At 35.5% G+C, this 21,617-nt stretch overlaps 2 protein-coding genes across 2 annotated transcripts; one reads left to right on the top strand and one right to left on the bottom strand.

The window, feature by feature from the left end:
* Positions 1-3,133: 3,133 nt before the first annotated feature.
* LOC129942579 (cytochrome P450 6a2-like) lies at positions 3,134-4,857 on the top strand. Its single transcript, XM_056051583.1, has 2 exons — positions 3,134-4,264; positions 4,333-4,857. The coding sequence occupies exons 1-2, from the start codon at positions 3,196-3,198 to the stop codon at positions 4,746-4,748; spliced, it is 1,485 nt and encodes a 494-aa protein (XP_055907558.1). The 5' UTR covers positions 3,134-3,195; the 3' UTR covers positions 4,749-4,857.
* Positions 4,858-11,183: 6,326 nt separating this feature from the next.
* LOC129942580 (cytochrome P450 6a2-like) lies at positions 11,184-12,677 on the bottom strand. The gene is given in 2 exon segments (XM_056051584.1): positions 11,184-11,874; positions 11,877-12,677. Coding segments are annotated over 2 exon segments (1,218 nt in total). The 5' UTR covers positions 12,611-12,677; the 3' UTR covers positions 11,184-11,390.
* Between the last annotated feature and the right edge of the window lie 8,940 nt (positions 12,678-21,617).

The following is a 21,617-nucleotide window of genomic DNA, read 5'->3' as shown; positions in this document are numbered from 1 at the left end:
AAAGACATATTTTTCGAGCTCTTGGACAAGACATATGAGCAGTGCTCTGGCTATGATATTAAAATTGTCATAGGAGATTTTAATGCCAAGCTAGGAAGAGAAGACATCTGTGGTGTCATAATCAGGAGATACAGCCTGCACGACACCACCTCCGACAACGGATTCAGGCTGATCGATTTCGCTGCGGGGCGAGACGTTCTGGTAGCTAGTAAGCAGTTCCCACATCTCAATATCCACATGGGGTCATGGAAATCTCCTGATCAATCAACCGTCAACCAGCTTGACCACATTGCGATCGACGCACGGCACTTCTTCAGTATCCAGGATATCCGAACATTCCGAGAGGCCAACATTGACTCGGACCACAACCTCGTTGTAGCCAAGGTACGGCGACGGATATCCCGATCCAAGCCAAACAAGGAAGTACTATGAGAATATTTGACGTTAAAAGGCTACAATCGCAGGAGACTGACATGTCCTTTTCCGATCGAGTCTTTAATAACCTCTTAAGGAGTCCTATGCTGCCTCCATTAAGCATTGAAAACCAGTGGCAACATTGCCTTGCAGCCATCAGAGATGCCGCCTCTGAAGTGCTAGGTTTCACACGGCCACCATAGCGAAACCCCTGGTTTGACGACGAATGCCGGCTAGCTCACGGAGCAAAACAAGAGGAATACAAAACGGCAATGCACAGGAGGACCAGAGCTGCTCGCGAACTCGAGCAGAAGAGGAGAGAGGAACACCGGCTTCTTATCTTAAAAAAAAGAGAGCATGAGAAGCGCGCGATCGAGGAGATAAAGGGATGTCACAACAGGAATGAGATTCGTTAATTTTACCAAAAGGTAAAAAAAAAACCCCAAGGGTACCAGCCACGAACCGAAGCCTGTAAGAACGATCAATGGAGCATCGTAGTGGAACCGCAGTCGATGATGAGAATATGGAAAGATCATTTCTCCAATATATATATATAACGGCGATGGCGAAGAGATAGAACCACTCAACTTAGGCGACGAAGATCAACAATTCCGCCTACCCGACCTTGACGAAGTGAAGATATCTAAATTAAAGTCAAACAAAGCTCTATTAGCTGACGGCATCGCTGCCAAACTATTCAAAGCAGCAGGCGATGACTTGGTACTCATTTGACTCATCTGCAAAATGTGGTCGGAAGAAAGCATGCTCGATGAGTGGAATCTCAGCATAGTTTGCCCGATACATAAGAAATGAGACCCTCTAAACTGTACCAAGTGCAGAGGCATCAGTCTCCTTAACATTGCATATAAGATCCTCTCTGACGTATTATGTGAACGTCTGAAGCCATTCGTCAACAAACTGATAGGTCCTTATCAGGAGCTTCAAATCGATACCCACCATTTCCTTATCGATTTTAAAGCCGCGTATGACAACATCCATAGAGAAGAGCTCTACACCGAGCAATGTCTAGTTTTGGCATCCCTGTCAAACTTATCCGTTTGTGCAGAATGACGATGGAGAAAGCACGCTGCTCTATCAAGGTCGTAAAAGATCTCAACGATGCATTTGATGTCAAAAAAGGTTTTAGGCAAGACGATGCACTGTCATGCGACTTCTTCAACATCGTTCTGGAAAGAATTGTGCAAAACTCAACCGCCAACACTAGAGGCACAATGTTCCGCAGGTCCATCCAATAAATCGGATACGCAGATGATATTGACATAATTAGAAGATCAAAGCGTGATGTCAGTGGAGCGTTTTTGAGCGTTGCGACGCAATCGAAGAAGATGGGTTTAGTGGCCAATGAGGGCAAGACCAAGTATAAACTGCCATCGAAAAAGGACATTGAACAACGACGTGTTACACAAAGAAAAGAAAAAATATTCGAGTGATTTTCAACCCGGTACGCATAGATGGAGAATGGATTAGAAGATATGACGACGAACTGTACGGGCGGTACCGCGACATTGACCTAGTTAGCAGATTTAAAGTCCAACGGCTTAGATATCTGGGTCAAGTAGAGCGAATAGACATCAACGCTCCAGCCCGGAAGGTTTTCGAATTCAATCCCGAGGGACGGCGGCGCAGTAGAGGAAGACCGCGACTCAGGTGGCGCACCCAGGTGGGAGAGGACCTCAACCAACTTAGCGTGCGAAACTGGAGACAGCTAGCTAGGGACCAAGCTGGCTATAAACGCATGTTGGTTGAGGCCCAGGTTTTCCCGGACTGAAGCGCCACCTTAAGTAAGTAAATAAGTAAGGATCTAAGCTCAAAGGACAAAATAGCTGTGATGGTAATTAAACAAACACTTTGTTGAGAGCATTACCATCTACTGTCGATTTAGGACTTGACTTGCCAATGCCAATTTTTTGTAGGTTATCCACAACTGACGGCCATTTAAAGAAGAACTGAGTTGGTTAGAGTACATTCGGGATTTGAATATACGTATTTCCGCTACAACTTTATTACGAAGTGAGCAATAGTCGCGCCGTAACTCATTTCTAATATAAACCCATTTAAACCCAAATTTTGAACCAAAGTTACACCATGATTTCAGAACAAGCCTTTTCTAAACTATTTTGAAATTGAAAGATTTAAATAAGAAAATGGATAATCTGATCACGTACGCAGTTCGCCCCAGACGAGTTTTAAGAATTTCTAAATTTCAATTCCCCGTGCCGGAAATATCAAAACTAGTCTGACAAATGAAGCGCTTTACCGAACTGCGTTTTTTGAAATGTTATGGCTATAATTGGAAGATATTGGTGTTTTTTAACAAGGCGGCGGCGTTGACTGTCACAAGAAACGAACCAATTTTTTGTGAAAAACGTTTCCCTACCGTAATGTTCCTCGAAAAAAAGAGCACAATTGGCAACTTTGAGGTCTTGTGTTTTAATTTTCAGAAATATTACCTTCACTACATTTTATAACAGTATCATTAAACGCTATTACGATCACAAGGAAAGAGAAAGACTAAAAACCCATTAATATAGTAAACCCTAATTAACAACTAACTAAATATTAAAATAACAAAACCAGTAATTAATTCTAAACAAACTGCATTTTTACTTCATAATTGTCACTAATATGAATTTAGCATGTGTCAATAAATATAAGGCCGTTAAAATGGAGTTATTATAAATTCGTCAATAGTTTCACTTTTGAATTTAGTTAACTTTTGGCATTCAGCAAGATCGGTTGAGTAAAATAATCATAGCTACGATGGAGCCTTGGTCAGTCACATTTTATATTATAATAATGCTGGCCTCCGTTCTGATGTATTTTCTAAGGCAATACACGAACTACTGGACACGTCGAGGAATCCCATGCGACACACCTCATTTTCCATACGGAAATCTAGACGGCTTCAAGAAGACGCACCATATTCGAGACATAGTACGAGCAAATTACGAGAAATACAAACACACCGGTCCATTTGGTGGTTTCTTTTTCTTACTTCGGCGTTCCGTCATAATCTATGACCTGGATTTAGCCAAAAATATTTTAATAAAAGACTTCAACAATTTCTCTGACCGAGCTTTTTTCCATAACGAACGCGACGATCCTCTGACAGGGCATTTGTTTGCTTTGGAAAGCCAGGAATGGAGACAATTGAGAAATAAATTATCGCCATCATTTAGCTCTGGCAAGATGAAGAGTATGTTTCCGACTGTTCTATCGGTCAGTGAAAAACTCAAGAACACATTCGACAGACATCTCGGCAAAGATTCCATAATCGAAGTTAAGGATCTTCTGGCGCGGTACACTATCGATGTCATAGGAAGGTGTGCCTTTGGCCTCGAATGTAATAGCCTTAGGGATCCAAATTCCGAGTTTCGTGCTATGGGAGTCAAATCCTGCACAAAGAGTCGACATGGTAACATAATTGACAGTTTCTTGCACAGTTTTCCCAAGTTGTCCAAGTTGCTTCGACTTCGACAAATTGACGAAGAAGTTCATCAGTTTTATATGAGAATTGTTCGGGAGACTGTCCAATATCGCGAAAAGAATTCAATCAAACAAAATGATCTTATGAATTTGCTGATTGAGTTGAAGAATTCCAAACAGGGATTGTCGATTGAAGAAGTTGCTGCACAAGCATTTGTGTTTCTTATAGCCGGTTTCGAGTCATCTGCCTCTAGCATGGCTTACGCTCTGTTTGAATTAGCTTTGAATCAAAGTGTCCAAGATAAGCTGAGGGCTGAAATAAATGCTCATTTTGATAAAAACGGGGGAGTATTTACGTACGAGGATATGACAGAAATGCATTATATGGAGATGGTGATGAAAGGTATGTGCAGACATTAACTTGGATTTTTCAAACCTCTCATTAATACATATTTTTTTTTAATTTTATAGAAGTTCTACGCAAATACTTAATTTTAAGTCATCTTAGAAGAGACACCAAAAACGACTATCAAACTTCTGATCCGAAATATATTATACCAAAAGGAACATTAGTAATAATACCAGCTGATGCTTATCATCGTGATCCAGAGATCTATCCTGATCCGGATAAGTTCGATCCGGAACGTTTTAGTCCGGAAGAGATGAAGAAACGACACCCAATTGCTTGGCTAGGATTCGGAGATGGACCTCGAAATTGTGTTGCAATGAGATTTGGGAAGATGCAATCTTATATAGGATTAAGTTATTTATTGAGGAACTTCAAGTTTCACTACTGTGAGAAAACTCCGAGTCCACTTGAGACTGATGTTTCAGTTCATCACTTTACAACCAAGGGTGGAATTTATTTGCGTGTGGAACGTATTTAATGTGGTTTTATTGTTGTTTCTCTTTTTTAACGTAAGGTTAATATATTTTGAACAAATTTGACGATTTGTCGTCACATAATTTTTCATCCAAAATATAAAATTAAATTTTTTAAGATGTCTTTAACTTTTCCACAAAATTGTTTAGTAGAAAAAATGTTTAAACTTCTTCTTCGAGGTTCAAAGTTAAGGATTTTTTTAATTGTATTTCACCTGCTGGTAAGGCTTTCAAGACTTCCTTCTGCTTCTGAACTTCTTCACTGTCACTCCTCAACATTCCCAATCGCACAGTTTACGTGCTCCACTTTTTTCTTTTTGAAAAATCAGTAATCTTCTCTGCTCTTTTGCTCGTAGAGCTTCATAGGCGCTAGTATTTGACTTATCTCCCCTCATTCGTTCTCAAAACAATAGTTTCTTATTGATGCAATCTTGGCTGTATAGCGCCTGGTTCTCGATACCTTGTTTTGGTGGCAAGATGTTTTGAAAGAAGTTATTTGTAACTCGATCGGAGAAGGATTTGGCGATCTCTTCCATCTTTCAGCATCTGCCTGTTTTGCCTTACGATATCTGGACACTCTTAATTCCACCTTGGCTTAAACAGGGAAGTAATACGAGTTGATGTTAGTTCCTCGGAAAGCTACTAGAAGAACAATCTGGTTTAAAGTTCACTTGAGATTTTGTAATGATCTCCCCACAGTGCGGCCTTTTAGTCAACTCTTCTTATCTTTTAACAAAATAAGTTCATAAGTGTTCTGCATACCAAGTAAATCAATCATGATATCTAAACGTTAAACTAAATTGGTAAACAAAGAAACTATTTTTATCTCACCTTATCGCTGTTCTGACAACGATGTGTTTTAATATTTTAACAATTATTATTTTTATACTTTCAATTTTATATCAAATTTTGCTTTGTCATTCTTGTTTTAAGTACCCTCATAGTCTATAATTTCATTCTTTAATGATTAATAAGTTTTTACCTGACACGCAAATGAAATGACAATGAGGATTTTTATACGATATGTTTAAAAAAAGTGATATCTAATATATAAACTTTTCTTGTCACATTGTTAGTTGCCATAATCCTCTGAAACGGCTTCACCGATTTCAATTGTCACCAATCCTGATAAAACACCTGTTGGAGAGCATATTCGAAGATTTAATGCACCTGTTCTTGACGATGTTGCTGAAATCCTTGTTGGCGATCGTACGCGAGAAATCGAGATTCATAGAAGAAATAATAATATACAGTTTACTTCTGATGCACACCGTTCTTATGACGCTCCTCTCCAATATCCGCTAATATTTTGGAAGGGACAAGACGTGTATTGGATAAATATTAAACAACGAGATCCCGCAACTGTTACCGAAACAAGAATGTCAGCTCGAAGGATTTGTATGCGTATCGGTTGATAATTAGACACGATCAAAACAACGTTATTCTACGATGTCGTGAGCTTTGTCAGCAAATCATGGTCGACATGTTTATAAAGACAGAGAGCGAACGATTACGATAAAAATAAATAAATTGGGTGTCGCAACATTTCGCTGAGAACTAGGGCCTAGTGTCTTACAACTCTTAACTTGTTTGCGAGTAATGTTGTCAGGAATAGAGGGGACCTACAGTTTATATGCCGAATCCGAACGGCTAATAATTTGAGAAAGCACTTTTTCATGACAAGAGTTACTCTTAGAGAATTTGTCAATTCTTCGCAAGAGGCAGTACCAGTGAAAGGATTTTAGATGGCACAGGCAGGGATGGAACCCAAGACCTCTGGCATGACAGTCCAATGCACTAACCATCATGCCACGGGTACTACGAACGATTACGATACTTGAGATTTAATCAAAAAAAGCTGCGTGCAAGACACTATCATCACCAACGCCGACGGTGCAAAAATCGATAACTCTGTCATTCTAACATCATCAAACATAGGCAGTCCACGCGTTTACGTGTAATCCGAATTAGTCGGAGATTACATCTTTACTATTGCCTGATCAAAATGCAAGACATCATCATGGCTGAAATTACATGCATTCGGTTCTACACGTTGCTGGATGTATAGAGTTGAATGGCAAAAGCGGGGATTACCTCATGCTCACATTTTGGTTTGGTTAGTCGATAAAATACGTCCTACGGATATCGACAGTAAAATTTCTGCAGAAATTTTAGATCCCTCTACTGATCAAATGTTGTTTGATATTGTTACAACAAACATGATTCATAACCCATGTGGCAATATGAATCGCTCATCGCCTTGTATGCCAGATGGAAAGTTTTCCGAAAAATTTCACTAACGCTACGATCACACAAGTTGATTGCTGATGGATATCCACCATATAATAGAAGAAATAGCGATCTTAGTGGAAAATTATTTCTTAAAAATATTAGCATCGCCGAAAATTTAGATTGATAACCGTTGGGTGCTCCAATATTCGCCTCTGCTGAGTAAAACATTCAATTCCTATGTTAATTTTGAGTTCTGCAGTTTAGTGAAGAGCATCCGGTAATTTTGCTTCGAATTTTGAACCGAACGGATGCAGGCTGATCGATTTCGCTGCGGGGAGAGACGTGCTGGTAGCTAGTACGCAGTTCACACATCTCAATATCCACAAGCGAACATGGAAATCTCCTGATCAATCAACCGTCAACCAGATTGACCACATTGCGATCGACGCACGACATTTCTCCAGTATACAGGATATCCGAACATTCCAAGGGGCCAACATTGACTCGGACCACTTCCTCGTTGTAGCCAAGGTACGGCTACGGATATCCCGATCAAAGCCAAAACAAGGTAGTACTGTTAGAAGATTCGACGTTAGACGTCTACAATCGCAAGAGACTGCCATGTCCTTTTCCGATCGAATCTCTAATAACCTCTTAAAGAGTCCTATGCTGACTGCATTAAGCATTGAAAACCAGTAACAACATTGCCTTGCAGCCATCAGAGATGCCGCCTCTGCAGTGCTAGGTTTCACACGGCCACCACAGCAAAACCCCTGGTTTGACGACGAATGCCGGCAAGCGCATGCAGCGAAACAAGAAACATACAAAACGGCGCGGCGCTGCAAAAAAAGGACCAGAGCTGCTCGCGAGCTCTACGAGCAGAAGAAGAGAGGAACATCGGCTTCTTAGGTGGAAAAAAAGAGAGCATGAGAAGCGCGCGATCGAGGAGATAGAAAGATGTCACAACAGAAAAATGAGGTTCGTAAATTTTACCAAAAGGTAGAAAAAAACCCCCAAGAGTACCAGCCACGAACCTTAGCCTATAAAGACGTTCATGGGAACATCGTAGCAGAACCACAGTCGTTGCTTAGAATATGGAAAGATCACTTCTCCAAATTATATATCGGCGATGACGAACCAAATTCCGCTGTAAGGGAGATAGAACCACTCAACCTAGGCGACGCAGATCAACAATTCTGCCTACCTGACCTTGACGAAGTGAAGATAGTTATATCTAAACTTAAGTCAAACAAAGCTGCTGGAACTGACGGCATCGCTTCCGAACTATTTAAAGCATTAGGTGATGACTTGGTACGGAGCATGCACCAATTCATCTGCAAAATGTGGTCGGAAGAAAGCATGACCGATGAGTGGAATCTCAGCTTAGAGCAATACATAAAAAAGGAGACCCTCTAAATTGCCCCAACTACAGAGGTATTGGTCTCCTTAACGTTAAGATCCACTCTGCTGTGTTATGTGAATGTCTGAAGCCGTTCGTCAACAAACTGATAGGTCCTTATCAGTGTGGCTTCAGACCAGGAAAGTCCACTATCGACCAAATATTCACACTACAGCAGATCTTGGAAAAAAACCAGGAGCTTCAAATCAATATCCACCTATTCTTTATCGATTTTTAAGATGCGTATGACAGCGTCCATAGGGAAGAGCCCTACAGAGCAATGTCTAGTTTTGGCATCCCTGTCAAACTTATCCGTTTGTGCAGAATGACGGTGGAGAATGCACGCTGCTCTATCAAGGTCTGAAAAGACCTTACCGATGCATTTGATGTCAAAAAAAGATTTAGACAAAGCGATGCACTGTCATGCGACTTTTTCAACATCGTTCTGGAAAGAATTGTGCAAAACCCAACCGTCAACACTAGAGGCACAATCTTCCAAAGGTCCATCCAATTCCTCGGATACACAGATGATATTGACATAATTGGAAGATCAAAGCGTGATGTCAGTGGAGTGTTTTTGAGCATTGCAAAAGAAGCGAAGAAGATGGGTTTAGTGGTCAATGATTGCAAGACCAAGTATATGCTGTCACTGTAGACAGCTATAACTTCGAGGTAGTTAAGGACTTTGTCTACCTAGGCACCGCTATTAACACAGACAACGACACCAGCGCTGAAATTAAACGAAGAATAACTCTTGCAAATCGCTGCTTCTTTGAACTAAGAAGGCAATTGAGAAGTAAAGTCCTCTCTCGAGCATCTTAAATCACCTTCTATAAGACACTCATCATCTCGGTTGTCATTTATGGCGCTGAGGCCTGGATCCTGTCAAAAAAAGATGAGAGCGTCTTAAGATGCTTCGAGAGAAAAATTCTATATGTGATTTTTGGTCCCGTATACGTAGATGGAGAATGGAGGAGAAAATATGACGACGAACTGTACGGGCTGTACAGCGACACTGACCTAGTTAGCAGAATTAAAGTTCAACGGCTTAGATATCTGGGTCATGAAGAGCGGATGGACATCAACGCTCCAGTCCGGAAGGTATTCGAATCCAATCCCGAGGGATGGCGCAGTAGAAGAAGACCACGACTCAGGTGGGTGAAGACCTCAACCAACTTGGCATGTGAAACTGGAAACAACTAGCTAGGGTCCGAGGTGGCTAGAGACGTATGTTGGTTGAGGCCCACGTCCACCCGGACTGTAGCGCCATCTTCAGTAAGTAAGTATTTGAACGTACTACGGTTGCGCAATGGCAAGCAATAAGTATTAAAAAAAATAAACGAAAAATGTTATCTAAATGGCAAATTCCCAGGCGAAAATATATTATTACTGCGATTCCTTATTATACCCACAGATGTGCCAATTCAATCCAAATGCCTTCAATTTGCAATTAAATTGGCATTTGCAATGACAATCAATGAGTCTCAAGGCCAAAAGATATCTGTCTGCGGCTTAGATTGGAGCACTTCATGTTTTTCACACTGATATGTTATACGTTGCATGCTCTCGAGTGGGCAAACCATCCATTGGCGAAAGATGGGATCAAAAAAAAATATTGTACTATTGCTTTAAAGAAGTCAGTAGTACCCGTAGCGTAATGTTTAGTGTATTGGACTGTCATGCAAGCGGTCTTGGGTTCAATCCCTGCCTGTGACATATAACTTTTTTCATGGGTAGGGCCTCTTGCGAGGAATCGACAATTCCTCCAAGAGTAATTCTTGTTACTTCCATTTTTGACAACATTACTCGCAGGAATGGTTGAGAGTTGTAAGTCACTAGACCCTGTTTCTTCATGGACTGTTGCGCCACCTAATTTATTATTATTATTATTTTATTATAAAGAAGTTACAATTTTAAGGTATGGTTGTTGATAATATTATTTAACTTGGTATGAAAGAACAATATTTCTGACAACTATCAGCTGTCAAATAACCAGTCTAGTCCATCATTTTCATGATCATTAAACCTTCGCCTCCCCCAAAATATTAATCTTCGCCATATTTCGGGCTACCAAAACATTGGTTGCTTTGTCATATAGCCCCTGCTTTTTTACAAGTCACGCAAGAATATTCATTCATTCATAACATGAAGCTATGGAATTATTTGGATAACGTATGTTGTAAAAATTAAACCAATATCAATTCATAAACACAATTTAACGCATGGTTCGCTTATTCCTCACTCTTCCACTTCATTTCCTCGCTTACAAAGGGCAGCAAGAGCTATCAATTTATCTAGTGCGTAATTTGAAAAGCTTTTTTGAAGTGTAAAGATCGTTGGATGTGATGATATCATGAATTTTAATAGTACGAAGTACATTTTGTTCCCATCTTATGTGCTTCCCATAAATAGAAAACAGCACAGTAATTCTGAAAGTTTGAAAAACACTAGACGTATTATTTACAAACAAAATGCTTCTAACGCAATTTTAGTCAGCTTTTTTAAGTAAAAACAAGGTTGAGGGTTAGTCTAAGATAACACGTCATATCGTTGCGCCGAAATAACTAAAATAATTGAGTTGAATTTGAAAAGAATTTCATAAAAAAAAATTCAATAAGAAAACATAAGTAGCTTGTGGTCTTCATAAATCAGTGATTCTTATCAGTTTATCGTTAACGGGCCAAATTTTGTGTAGAAATACTGGTTAGAACCTTGAGACCTTTATTCTGAGATAAGAACATAGGTTTCATTGTTGATTTCAATTTCATTGATTTTTCCATTTTATCAAAAACCCTTCATGAAGCACGAGTTATCAAGTACAAAATATTTGTTTTATTTGTATTTAATTCTAATGTCAATATCATTTATTTTTTGTTCATTAATTAAGCAGTTGAAGACATCTTCATGCGCTACGCCCATCGCTCAGGGCATTAGGTATTGCAAGAAGAAATAAATGAGCATAAAACTGCCCCATTGCGTCATTTAAAATCCATAATAATTCCATTTACAGACAATTTTAAATGCGTTCCACACGAAGATAAATACCACCTTTCGATGTCAAAACAATATTAGCCGGATTCATTTCCAAAACACTAGGTGTCTTCTCACAAGGGCTAAATTTGTAATTTTTAATCAACATTGCCAAACCAATCGAAGTCTGCATCTTTCCAAATCTCAAACCAATACAATGCCGGGGACCTTCTCCAAATGGCAACCAACTGCATGAATGACGTTTTTGAACTTCCTCAGGACTGAAACGTTCCGGATCGAATTTTTCTGGGTCGGGATAGATTTCAGGATCGTGATGAATGGCATCAGTAGGGATTAGAACCATAGAGTTCTTGGGTATGATGAATTTTGGATTTGAAGTTGGATATTCATTAATTGATCTTCGAACAAGATTCGTGATGACTGGGTATTTACGAAGGGTTTCTAAAGGAAAAATAATAACATAGGATGATTTGTATCGAACTTTATCGAACTTATGACTTACCTTTAACGATTCTCAACATCATCGTGAGTCTGCTTCATACGGAGTTTTTGTGCCAAATCCGGAAAACTGAACATAAACAGCGAAACAATAAAATTATGACGTTTAAGCGACAAACTCTTTTCGCCCATTTCACGGAATTCAGCTTCTGGATTTTTAAGACTGTTACATTCAATGCCAAAACCACACGTTCCAATAACATCGACCGTAAAACGTGCTACAATATCCTTTATCTCCAGAATTGTGTTCTTCTCAATAGCTGCTCCCAAAGTATCAACCAAACGTTGGGCAACCATTACCACTGTTGGAAACATGAACTTCATTTTGCCCGATGTAAAAGTTGGCGATAATTTATTCCTCATGTACTTCCATTTGGCTCCTTCCAAAGATAGAAGATTACCAGTTAGAGGATCATCCTTTTCATTGTGAAATAATCCACGACTGGTAAAGTTTGAAAAGTCTTTTATGAAAATATCTCTAGCCAAATCGAGATCATAAACGATTACTGCAGGATTTAGGAAAAAGTAAAAACCTCCAAATGGTCCAACGTTCTTGTATTTCTGATAGTTCTCGCGGGTTATGTCTCGCATATGTTTTGTAGCCGGGTAGAGATTGCCTTGTGGAAAAGATGGAGGATCGTGGGGAATTCCTCGTCGTTTCCAGTAGGATTGTTGGTGTTTTAAAAACGCAAAAATAGTTGTTATCAAGGTTATTATGATAAAAATGAAAACACTAAAAAACGCCATGTTCACGAAGACTAGCAGTCAAATAAACGAGGTACACGCGACTTATCCAAGAACAAGACTAACATTTTTTTGGGAGAGCAAAAGCTTTTATAGGTTGATAACTTTCCATGATGCGTTGATTGGGAATGACTCTTCAGATTTTATTTTAGAGGGAAAAGAAAAACTCTTTTATTGTTGGTTAAATACAGTGGTAGTTCAATGTTCCGAATTTTGATAAAACGTCGTCGTGCGTTTGGGTAGAAAAATCATAAAATTTTGAGATTACTCGTCCATCAAAAGTGTAGCCCTCGTTGGGGGCTATCATTATAAACACAATAAAATGCATGTCATGCATGACTTTCTTTAATATGAGACTTTTTGAAAAATGTAACTAAACAGTTTTGTGTTGGCATCATGAGCCTTATCATGACGAATTGCCAGAATTATAAATAAGCTTATCTGAATGCGATTTAAAGCAATATGAGACATCTTTTTGGACTTCTATGAATGTGTAGGCAGTTTCCATATTGACAATCGATCGAATTCGATTCAATATTTCACTGGACAAACTTCTTTTTCAAAGGAGCAAAGGATGTGCACAATACTGAAGCGCAATCTGCACAGCATTAATTCTAAAGTCTTCAACTTGATATCTAAGAAATCTGCGCAGCATGTTGTCAAAAGTAAAAGTTCATTTAATGAGCGCTTTAGCTTTGGCTTTACATTCACTCATCAACTTTGACAGTACCGCAAGCTTTGGCTTCACCATTGTGTTTAGCCTCTTGCGAGGAATTGACAAAACCTCCTAGAGTAATTCTTGCCATGAAAATTGCTTTCTCGCAAATGAGCCGTTCGGATTTGGCATACAAACTGTAGGCCTCCTCTATCCTTGAAATGACTCGCACAAAGGAATGGTTGACAGCTGTAAGTCACTAGGTCCAAACACTGAAATTTTTGACAGTTATAACATCCTGTTTTTAAAATTTGCCATTTTAAAAAAGCTAAAAGCATTTAAAAACCTAAATTTTTAAGACTAAGCTTAAGGTCAAAATGAACAATAAATTGTATGATGATTTTGAAAAGTAAAAATCTTTCTCTTCTACACACAATTTTAATTTTTTTTAATATCTACTTAGTTTTTTGGAAATTTTTATTAGTTATGAATCTTTATATAAAGTTTTGAGCAAACCTTGAATTTAGTACTTTCATATTTTTGAAAAATATGTTTTCGAGTTAAATTAGTTAAATTTCGCAACAAAATTTTTATTTTTACTATTTGCTCAAGTTTTAAAAATACTCGTTTTAAACACTAATTTTTACATTTTTTTTTAAATATTTCTAAAACTACTTTCAAATCACGTTGCCTTTTTCTGTTGAAGCTCGTTTTAGCATAAATGGCTTAGCGTTTCTTTCAGATTTTTGTAGGACAGTTGAAATCTCAGAACTTATTGATTTGAAAACCATTACGGATTTTGTTGAAAAAAAAAGAACTTCATAAATTCATATTTATAACTTCAAAAAGCCTCATATAAATGTTTTTTAAAACTAATTTTAAAGTCGGATTTAAATGAAGGCAATTTTACTACCAATTAGAAAACCTTGTCGACCAGTGTTATATTCGGTGGATATTTCCTCATTATTTATCTTATCTGAGATAGTTTAAGGGAATCTTTATCAATGCCTTGATGTTTATTAGTAATTATCGTTGTTTTATCGTATCGTGATTTTACTTATTGTTTTCATCCAAAAGAAGAAAAAACTTTAAGAGAAATCTAAAGTTTAAGAGAATGAATTAATATGAGCTTTTGAATTAAAAAAAAAAAAAAAACAATTAATTCTCTTAAATTAAAAAAAAAGCCGATCTATCATAATTCACTTGCAGCTTTTACTTGTATAAAAATGTAAATAAAAACATTACTTAAAGCTTATCAACATCAAAACAAGAAATGACCCTGACAATGACTCTTTCAAATTAACGTGGTTTGGAAATACAAATCTTTAGTTGAGCTTTATTTTTGCTTTCCAAAAGCTTTTGTGGTTTGATCTTACGTTATTTGAATGTTTAATTTTTAATTATTTTTCACAGTGGAGTGTATTTCATCTAATTTTCATCGTTAATTAAGCGGTTGTTGGAGAAAAGTTATGGAAAAGATCGCTGTTTTTTTTTAAATGACTTATTTATTTATCGATAATTTTATGAAATGCCTTTAAAGCATAGATTTTCAAAACTTTATAATTCAAATCGCATGTTTTTAATTCAATAGACGTTTATGACGATTTCACTTTTGATGACTATGATTTAACGATTAAAATGAGGTTTATTGGAAATTTTCTGGACAGGCATTCAATATCAACGGCGATAGCTATTAGTTGATGATCACCAACTTCTTGTGGCCTAAATTGAAAGATATACAGACCGAAGACATATGGTTAGAACATGCTCAAGACTTAATCAATCTTCTCTACGCGACGTAAATTCAACATGTGTGATTTTACCACTTAAAAATTGTTCCTTATGTTCAAAGACAACATAATCGATGCTTGACTCTTCGAATTGATAAATAAATAAAATGAACGACTGGGTCGCACAAACTTGCTCCTGTATGCAAAGAGTCTATTTTTTACCTATATAAAATTTAAAAAGAGGCTGGGATACGACCCACACTGATAACCTTCCATTCCGTCTGTCGATTTGTCTTACTTAAAAGTTTGTCTACATGTAGTCGTATCAATTTTAACCAAATTTGCGTACTATTTTATTTTTTATAAAAAAACGGACTGTTGGACTTTTATATAAAAATTATTAAATATCGAAAACAATATTTTCTGTGACATAAAATAAGTTTGAAGCCAATATTTTTAATTTTAAAAAAAAGTCGAAAGTAAATTTTTACCAAGTTTTAGTATTGTTTTTTTCACAGTTTTATTTTTTTGTAAAAAAAAAACTGTCAATTCGATTTTTTTCAAAAGTTTATCGAATATTGAAAACAATATTTCTTTTAAGATAAAATTAGTTTGAAGCCAATATTTAAAATTTTTGAAAAGATATTTGAGTCGGAAATCAATTTTTACCAACTTTTGTTAATATTTTTTAGGTTTATAGTTTTTTGTACAAAAACTGTTAATCCGATTTTTTTCAAAATTTTACTGAATGTTAACAACAATATTTTTTGGAAGATAAAAGTAGTTTAAAGCCAATATCTACAATTTGTGAAAAGATATTTGAGTCGAAAATCAATTTTTACCAACTTTTATTAATATTTTTTTTAGGTTTTTATTTTTTGTAGAAAAAACTTTCAATTCGATTTTTCTTAACATTTTTTAGAATGTTGACAACAATGTTTGTTATAAGATAAAATAGGTTTAAAGCCTTAATTTCAAGTTTTTAAAAAGATAATTGAATCGATATTTAATTTTTACCAACTTTGAGTAATGTTTTGTTTGGATTTGTATATTTTATAAAAAAACTGTCAATTCGTTTTTTTTTTTAATTTTATCAGATGTCAAAAGCATTATTCTTCGTTGCACAAAATTGTTTGGAAGATGAAATCATATTTGAGTCGTAAAATTTTGGAGGTGACAAATTTTTGTTTCAGTTTTTTTGATTTAAAAAAAAAAATTAAATGGGTTTTTTTACAAAAAATATAGTTCTTTGATATCACGTTACAATATATTATAAAATTTAATTCAAGTCTCTAGCGTTTTTGGTTCGTAAGATATTTAGGGTTAACCAAAATGATCACCTTTTTTCAAACTGCTATGGTAAAAAAACCACCCACACAATTTCCTTAAGAGCCCTTCCTGCATCTTTCTGCCTTATTATCTGTGTAACTAAATTTATTTGAAATCGATATCTCTTCTGGTTCTTGAGCTATGGACAACGAAAAAAACGTCGCGAACGTACACAGACATCTTTCTAAAAATCTTTTATTTCGTCTCAGGGACCTTGAAACGACGAGAAATGTCAAAAAATTCGACAAATCGGACCCATTACAATAACTTCCTATAGGAAGTGAATAAAATGCACGACTGGGTCGCGCAAAATTGCTCCTGTATGCAAAGAGTCTGTTCTTCAAAGATATAAATGTCGTTTGATTTGTCAAAAAAACATCCATTTTTAAATTTTTTTGTTTGAAAATCGTTACTCGTTAGACCGGCTTTATTTAAATTAATGTTTTATGTATACAAATTTTCCATTTTTCGTTAAATATATTTTTCTTATTCAGTTGTTAAGTGATTGAATAGGAATTAAGTCTGGATGACTCATCATTTTCCGTAGACTATACGTATTGTATTTTATTGAATATTAATTTAAAAAATGTTGATAAAACTTAACTTTTTATTATAATACAAATATGAACTACTCGAAAAATATTATGTTAAGGGAAATGGTTTGTTGAATACAAACAATTTTTTGACGGTTAGGAAGTTTCATCCCAAGACACAACTCATCCCGGAAATGAAAAATACTCGTAAGCATACTTAACGAAAACAATTGTTTGTGTATACAACTCGTTCCTTAAAAGTTTTTTCCTTTGAATAGCTTTATTTAAAGTTTCATATTAGAAGAACCAGGATGGAAAGTAAATTATCTGAAGATAAGAAAGAGGAAGAACATGTATGTTTAAATTGTAAAGCGATCGCCTATTGGTTGTGTAGTTAGGCAGATTTCCGTAATAGCGCGAGGAAGAGAGTTCCAGAGTCGGACTGAGTTTATAAAGAATTGACGTTCGGATGTTCCATTTATATGGTTGTCCCAAGTTAAAGAGCGATTTAACACCAAGATTTATGGCAGTTTCAACATATTCAATAGGGGTGTTACTTAACAAAATCCAAAATCGAGGGAAATTAATAGCGATCAAAAATCTTTTTGGTGATTACTATGCATTTAGATTTCTTAGGGTTTAAAAAAAGACCATTTAAGTGAGACCAGTTTGAAATAGTATCAAGATCCATGCTCAATAAGTCCCAGGGGACAACTAAAATAAAGTTGAAAGTCGTCGGCGTACAGATGACAGGAATAGTTTTTGATCAGACCTGGAAGTTCATTTACATAGATACAGAATAGTAGAGGATCCAAAATAGGTACAAAACTAGACAAACAGTCACCAATTTGAACTGCTGGTTTTCTGTTAGACAAGTAAGAATAAACGAGCTTAGCAGAGCTTTCCGAAAAATTAAACTGCTGCATAAGTTTGTTACACATAATTACGGTGTTGACAGTGTCAAAAGCTTTAGAAAAATCGAGCAAGACTAAGAAAGTTACATCACCCTTATCCAGCGCTTGTCTTATTTCTTCAGTCACACAAAGTAGTGCTGTTGTACAGCTGTGCTGCTTCCGAAAACCAGATTGTTTTGGAGTGAGCAAAGAGTTTGCTTTAAGGTAAGCGTTGATTTGTCGCTGTAAAATTCTCTCAAAGACTTTAGACAATTAAGGTAGAATTGAGATAGGTCTATATTCAGATCCATTAGCATTTTTAGGAAGTGGTATGATTTTTGCTGACTTCCAAATGTCCGGAAAAACTCCAGACATCAAAATAGTATTAAATGCGTATGTAATGTAAGGCAACAAAATTGGCAAGATTATTTTTAAAAATTTGGGGTAAATATTGTCCAGACCGAGAGCACTTGACTTCACTGAAAGCAGACTTTCAACAACATCGGCAGCATCCACCAAACAAAAACTGAAACAAGAGTGATCTAAATGTTCCCTAAATGAAATATTATCAGAGAAAGTCGCCCCGGTTGATGGAACTGAGATGAAAGTTTTATTAAGTGAGTTTACATCAACATCGTGAGTAGGCATATTTCTTGCCTTACCAATAGCAACGTTTCGCAAGTTTAGAACTCAACTCAAGAACTCAGTTGGTTAGACAAAATTTGCGATTTGGCTAAACGGATTTAAGCTGTGACTTTGTTTCGTAGTGAACAAAACAAGCGTTGCAATTCGGTCAACCGATATCGCTTCCAGTTGTTATTATGCATTATCTCGTTGTTGCATCAACAGTCTAATATTTTGCGTGAACCATGGTTTATCATTAGAATTTAGAGTTTTTGTTTTCAAAGGAACATGCGTATCAAAAAGGGTTTGGATATTATTCGTTAAGAATTGCCATTGTTCGTTAGTGGAAGATAGAACTTGGTGATAATAAAACGCAGCTTATGATAAAGAATGATTATTTAAAATTAATTTCATTTAAGTATTTATAAATATTAATTTTCATAAGAAACTGCTGATCTGGTTACGTCATCAAGTCCCTCGATGCAGTCAACTTTCACAGCTGTTTTACAAATACCACCCCACGAGCAGTATACACAGTGGACAATTGTTTGCTTCAAAATTTTTCAAAAATAAGTTTGTCTTCAAAAATTTAAATGAAATTTTATAAATCAAAAAACCTTAGATTTCAATTTTTTTTTTAAATCGTTATAGCGTTTTTTTTTTTTAATTATTTTTTATATATAAAATTTTTCAATTTTGTTCTAAAAATATTTTTGGTGAGCAGTTGTTTAGTGATTTTAAATATACGCAATACGTTTGAATTTCGTAAGAAAATGTTGACCCGTTTCTGAGATATAGAATCTTGAAAAAAAAAATTAAATATTTTTTTAAAAATCCAAACAAAACAAAAACAACACTTTTGATAATCAAATATTTTTAAGGCAAAATAAGAGCTTGTTGAAAAAATAATAAAATCAGTTCATAAGTTGCTGAGAAAATTAAAAGACAAAATAACGGTACCTTTCCTGAGCAAAAAAACATATGTTTTGCTTACTAAAAGAAGCCAATTTAATAAATACAATTTTAGAGAAAAAAAATGTATTTCGGTTTGTTTTTGAGAAAATTCGAATTATCATTTTTTTGAAAAAATGAAAAAAAAGCCTTACGCGAATCTTCTCAAAAACTTAATTTCCAAGTTTGAACTCAATCGACCCAATAGTTTATGCTGTAGAAGCGTGGAAAGACAGACAAAACAGACCGGACAGAATCGTCTACTTTTTTCGACTTCTCTAAAAAAGTTTTGTTAAAAAATTTTAAATTGCCAACAATATTTTTCATATAAAGAAATAGTTTTGTTTAAAAATCTAGTTTTGTTAAATAGATTTTTAGTAGAAAACAAATTTTTGCCAATTTTAGTAGCATTTCTTAAATTTTTACAAATTGGAAGAATGAAATTAATTCGAGAGATATCAAGAACCGAACATTAGTTTTTATATCAAGAAACGAACATTAGTTTTTGGCATATTTGCGTGCTATATTTTGTAGATTTTATTTTTTGTGTAAAACGGAATGTTGGATTTTTTTTAAAGAAACTACTGATTATCAAAAACAATATTATTTTGTGAAATAAAAAAAATGAAGACAATATTTTTGATTTTTGAAAGCTTTTTGAGTGGTAAGTAAGTTTTTGCCTAGTTTAAGTATTGTTTTTTTGTCAGGTTTTTATTTTTTGTAAAAAAAACTGTCAATTCGATTTTTCACAAAATATTACTAAATATTGACAACATTTTTTTTTTAAATCAAAAGAAGTTTGAAGCCAGTAACTCAAAGTTTTGCAAATATGTATATTTGAGTCGAAAATCAATTTTTACCAACTTTGAGTAATGTCTTGTTTAGGTTTTTATTTTTTATAAAAAAAAAACTATCTATGCTAAAAACGATTCTTTTGTTGCACAATGTAGTTTTGGAGATGAAATTATTTTTTATTCGTAAAATTTTCGAGGGGCTACATTTTTTATAAAAAAAACCCTTGATTGGATTTTTAAATAAATATATTTGGTTTGGTATCACGTAAGAATATATAGTCTCTATTTAATTTAATTCAAGTCTCTAGAATCATCGATTCGTGGGATATTTAGGGTTAACCAAAATGTTTTTGACCAAGTCTAAGAAAATTTATCACTCCCTTGATATTTAGGAGTATAATTATAGTTGTGTGATTTTAGTTAAAATATTTATGTAAAAAACAAGACACAAAATTAAGAGAACTTTAAATTTTAAGAGCATTCATTCATTTCATTTATGATGAGCTTTTAAATTTAAAATTAATCAATGAACTCTCTTAAATTTAAAATAAAAGTCGATCTATCATCATACACTTGGAACTTATACTTGTATACAAATGTAAATAAAAACATTGCTTAAAGCTTATCAACATCAAAACAAGAAATGACCCTGACAATGACTCTTTTAAATTAACGTGTTTTGGAAATAAAAATCTTTAGTTGAACTTTATTTTTTCTCTCCAAAAGCTTTTGTGGGTTGATCTTACGTTATTTGAATATTTAATTATTTTTCACAGTGGAGTGTATTTCATCTAATTGTCATCCTTGTTAAATGTTGTTTCTTAAGTGTTCAAGAGTTATAGGTTTATCTACATAAACACAACCTTTTGCGTAGCCCTAAAAAAAAGTCCAGCGGTGTCAAGTCGCACGATCTTATGGAAAGTTGATATCGCCACGACGGGAAATTATACGTCCAGGAAATATTCGCTTTCACATATTCTCCAAGTCGTATTCTTTAATAGAGTAGGCGACGTTCCATGGTCGTTTTTGAAGAAGCAAAACACGCCATTATGTGCAGTAAGACAGTCCTAAATCCTGAGAACGACGAGAAAACGATACACTCGGGCCTTCGGCAACACTTTCACTTAGAGTAGCGATATTTTCAGTGATACGAGAGAAACGATGATGCACAGGGCTTACAATATCTGTAACAGGGCTGGAAAACGTGAGTGGCAAATACAAGGGGATACAGGCTTTTATTTTGGAGTAAAATCATTTATCGGCATTCGTACCTTGTTCCGGTCCTTTTGTTAATTTAGTGGGAAAGGCAGCTGCTAACTCTTGACCATCGGCTGTACAATTCTTTGATTTCGTGCAAAATTATTGGAGAAGAAAAGTGGGCAGTTTTTAGTCTTGAAAAATCTCAGAGACACTCGTTGGTCTGTTCAACGGTTAATCAACGGCTATTCGGAAATCAAATAAGCTCTAACCAGCATAACTTGCAAAAAAGTGCAAAAACAAC

The sequence above is a fragment of the Eupeodes corollae genome, chromosome 1 (assembly GCF_945859685.1).
Source record: "Eupeodes corollae chromosome 1, idEupCoro1.1, whole genome shotgun sequence".
Lineage (NCBI taxonomy): Eukaryota > Metazoa > Arthropoda > Insecta > Diptera > Syrphidae > Eupeodes > Eupeodes corollae.
The sequence above is the reverse complement of the archived record's forward strand: the minus strand, read 5'-3'. Positions and strand labels throughout refer to the sequence as shown.

Coding starts and splice junctions, on each gene's coding strand:
- LOC129942579 (XM_056051583.1), top strand. CDS start 3,196: ATGGAGCCTTGGTCAGTCACATTTTATATTATAATAATGCTGGCCTCC. Junction 4,265..4,332: donor TATGGAGATGGTGATGAAAG/GTATGTGCAGAC, acceptor TTAATTTTATAG/AAGTTCTACGCAAATACTTA.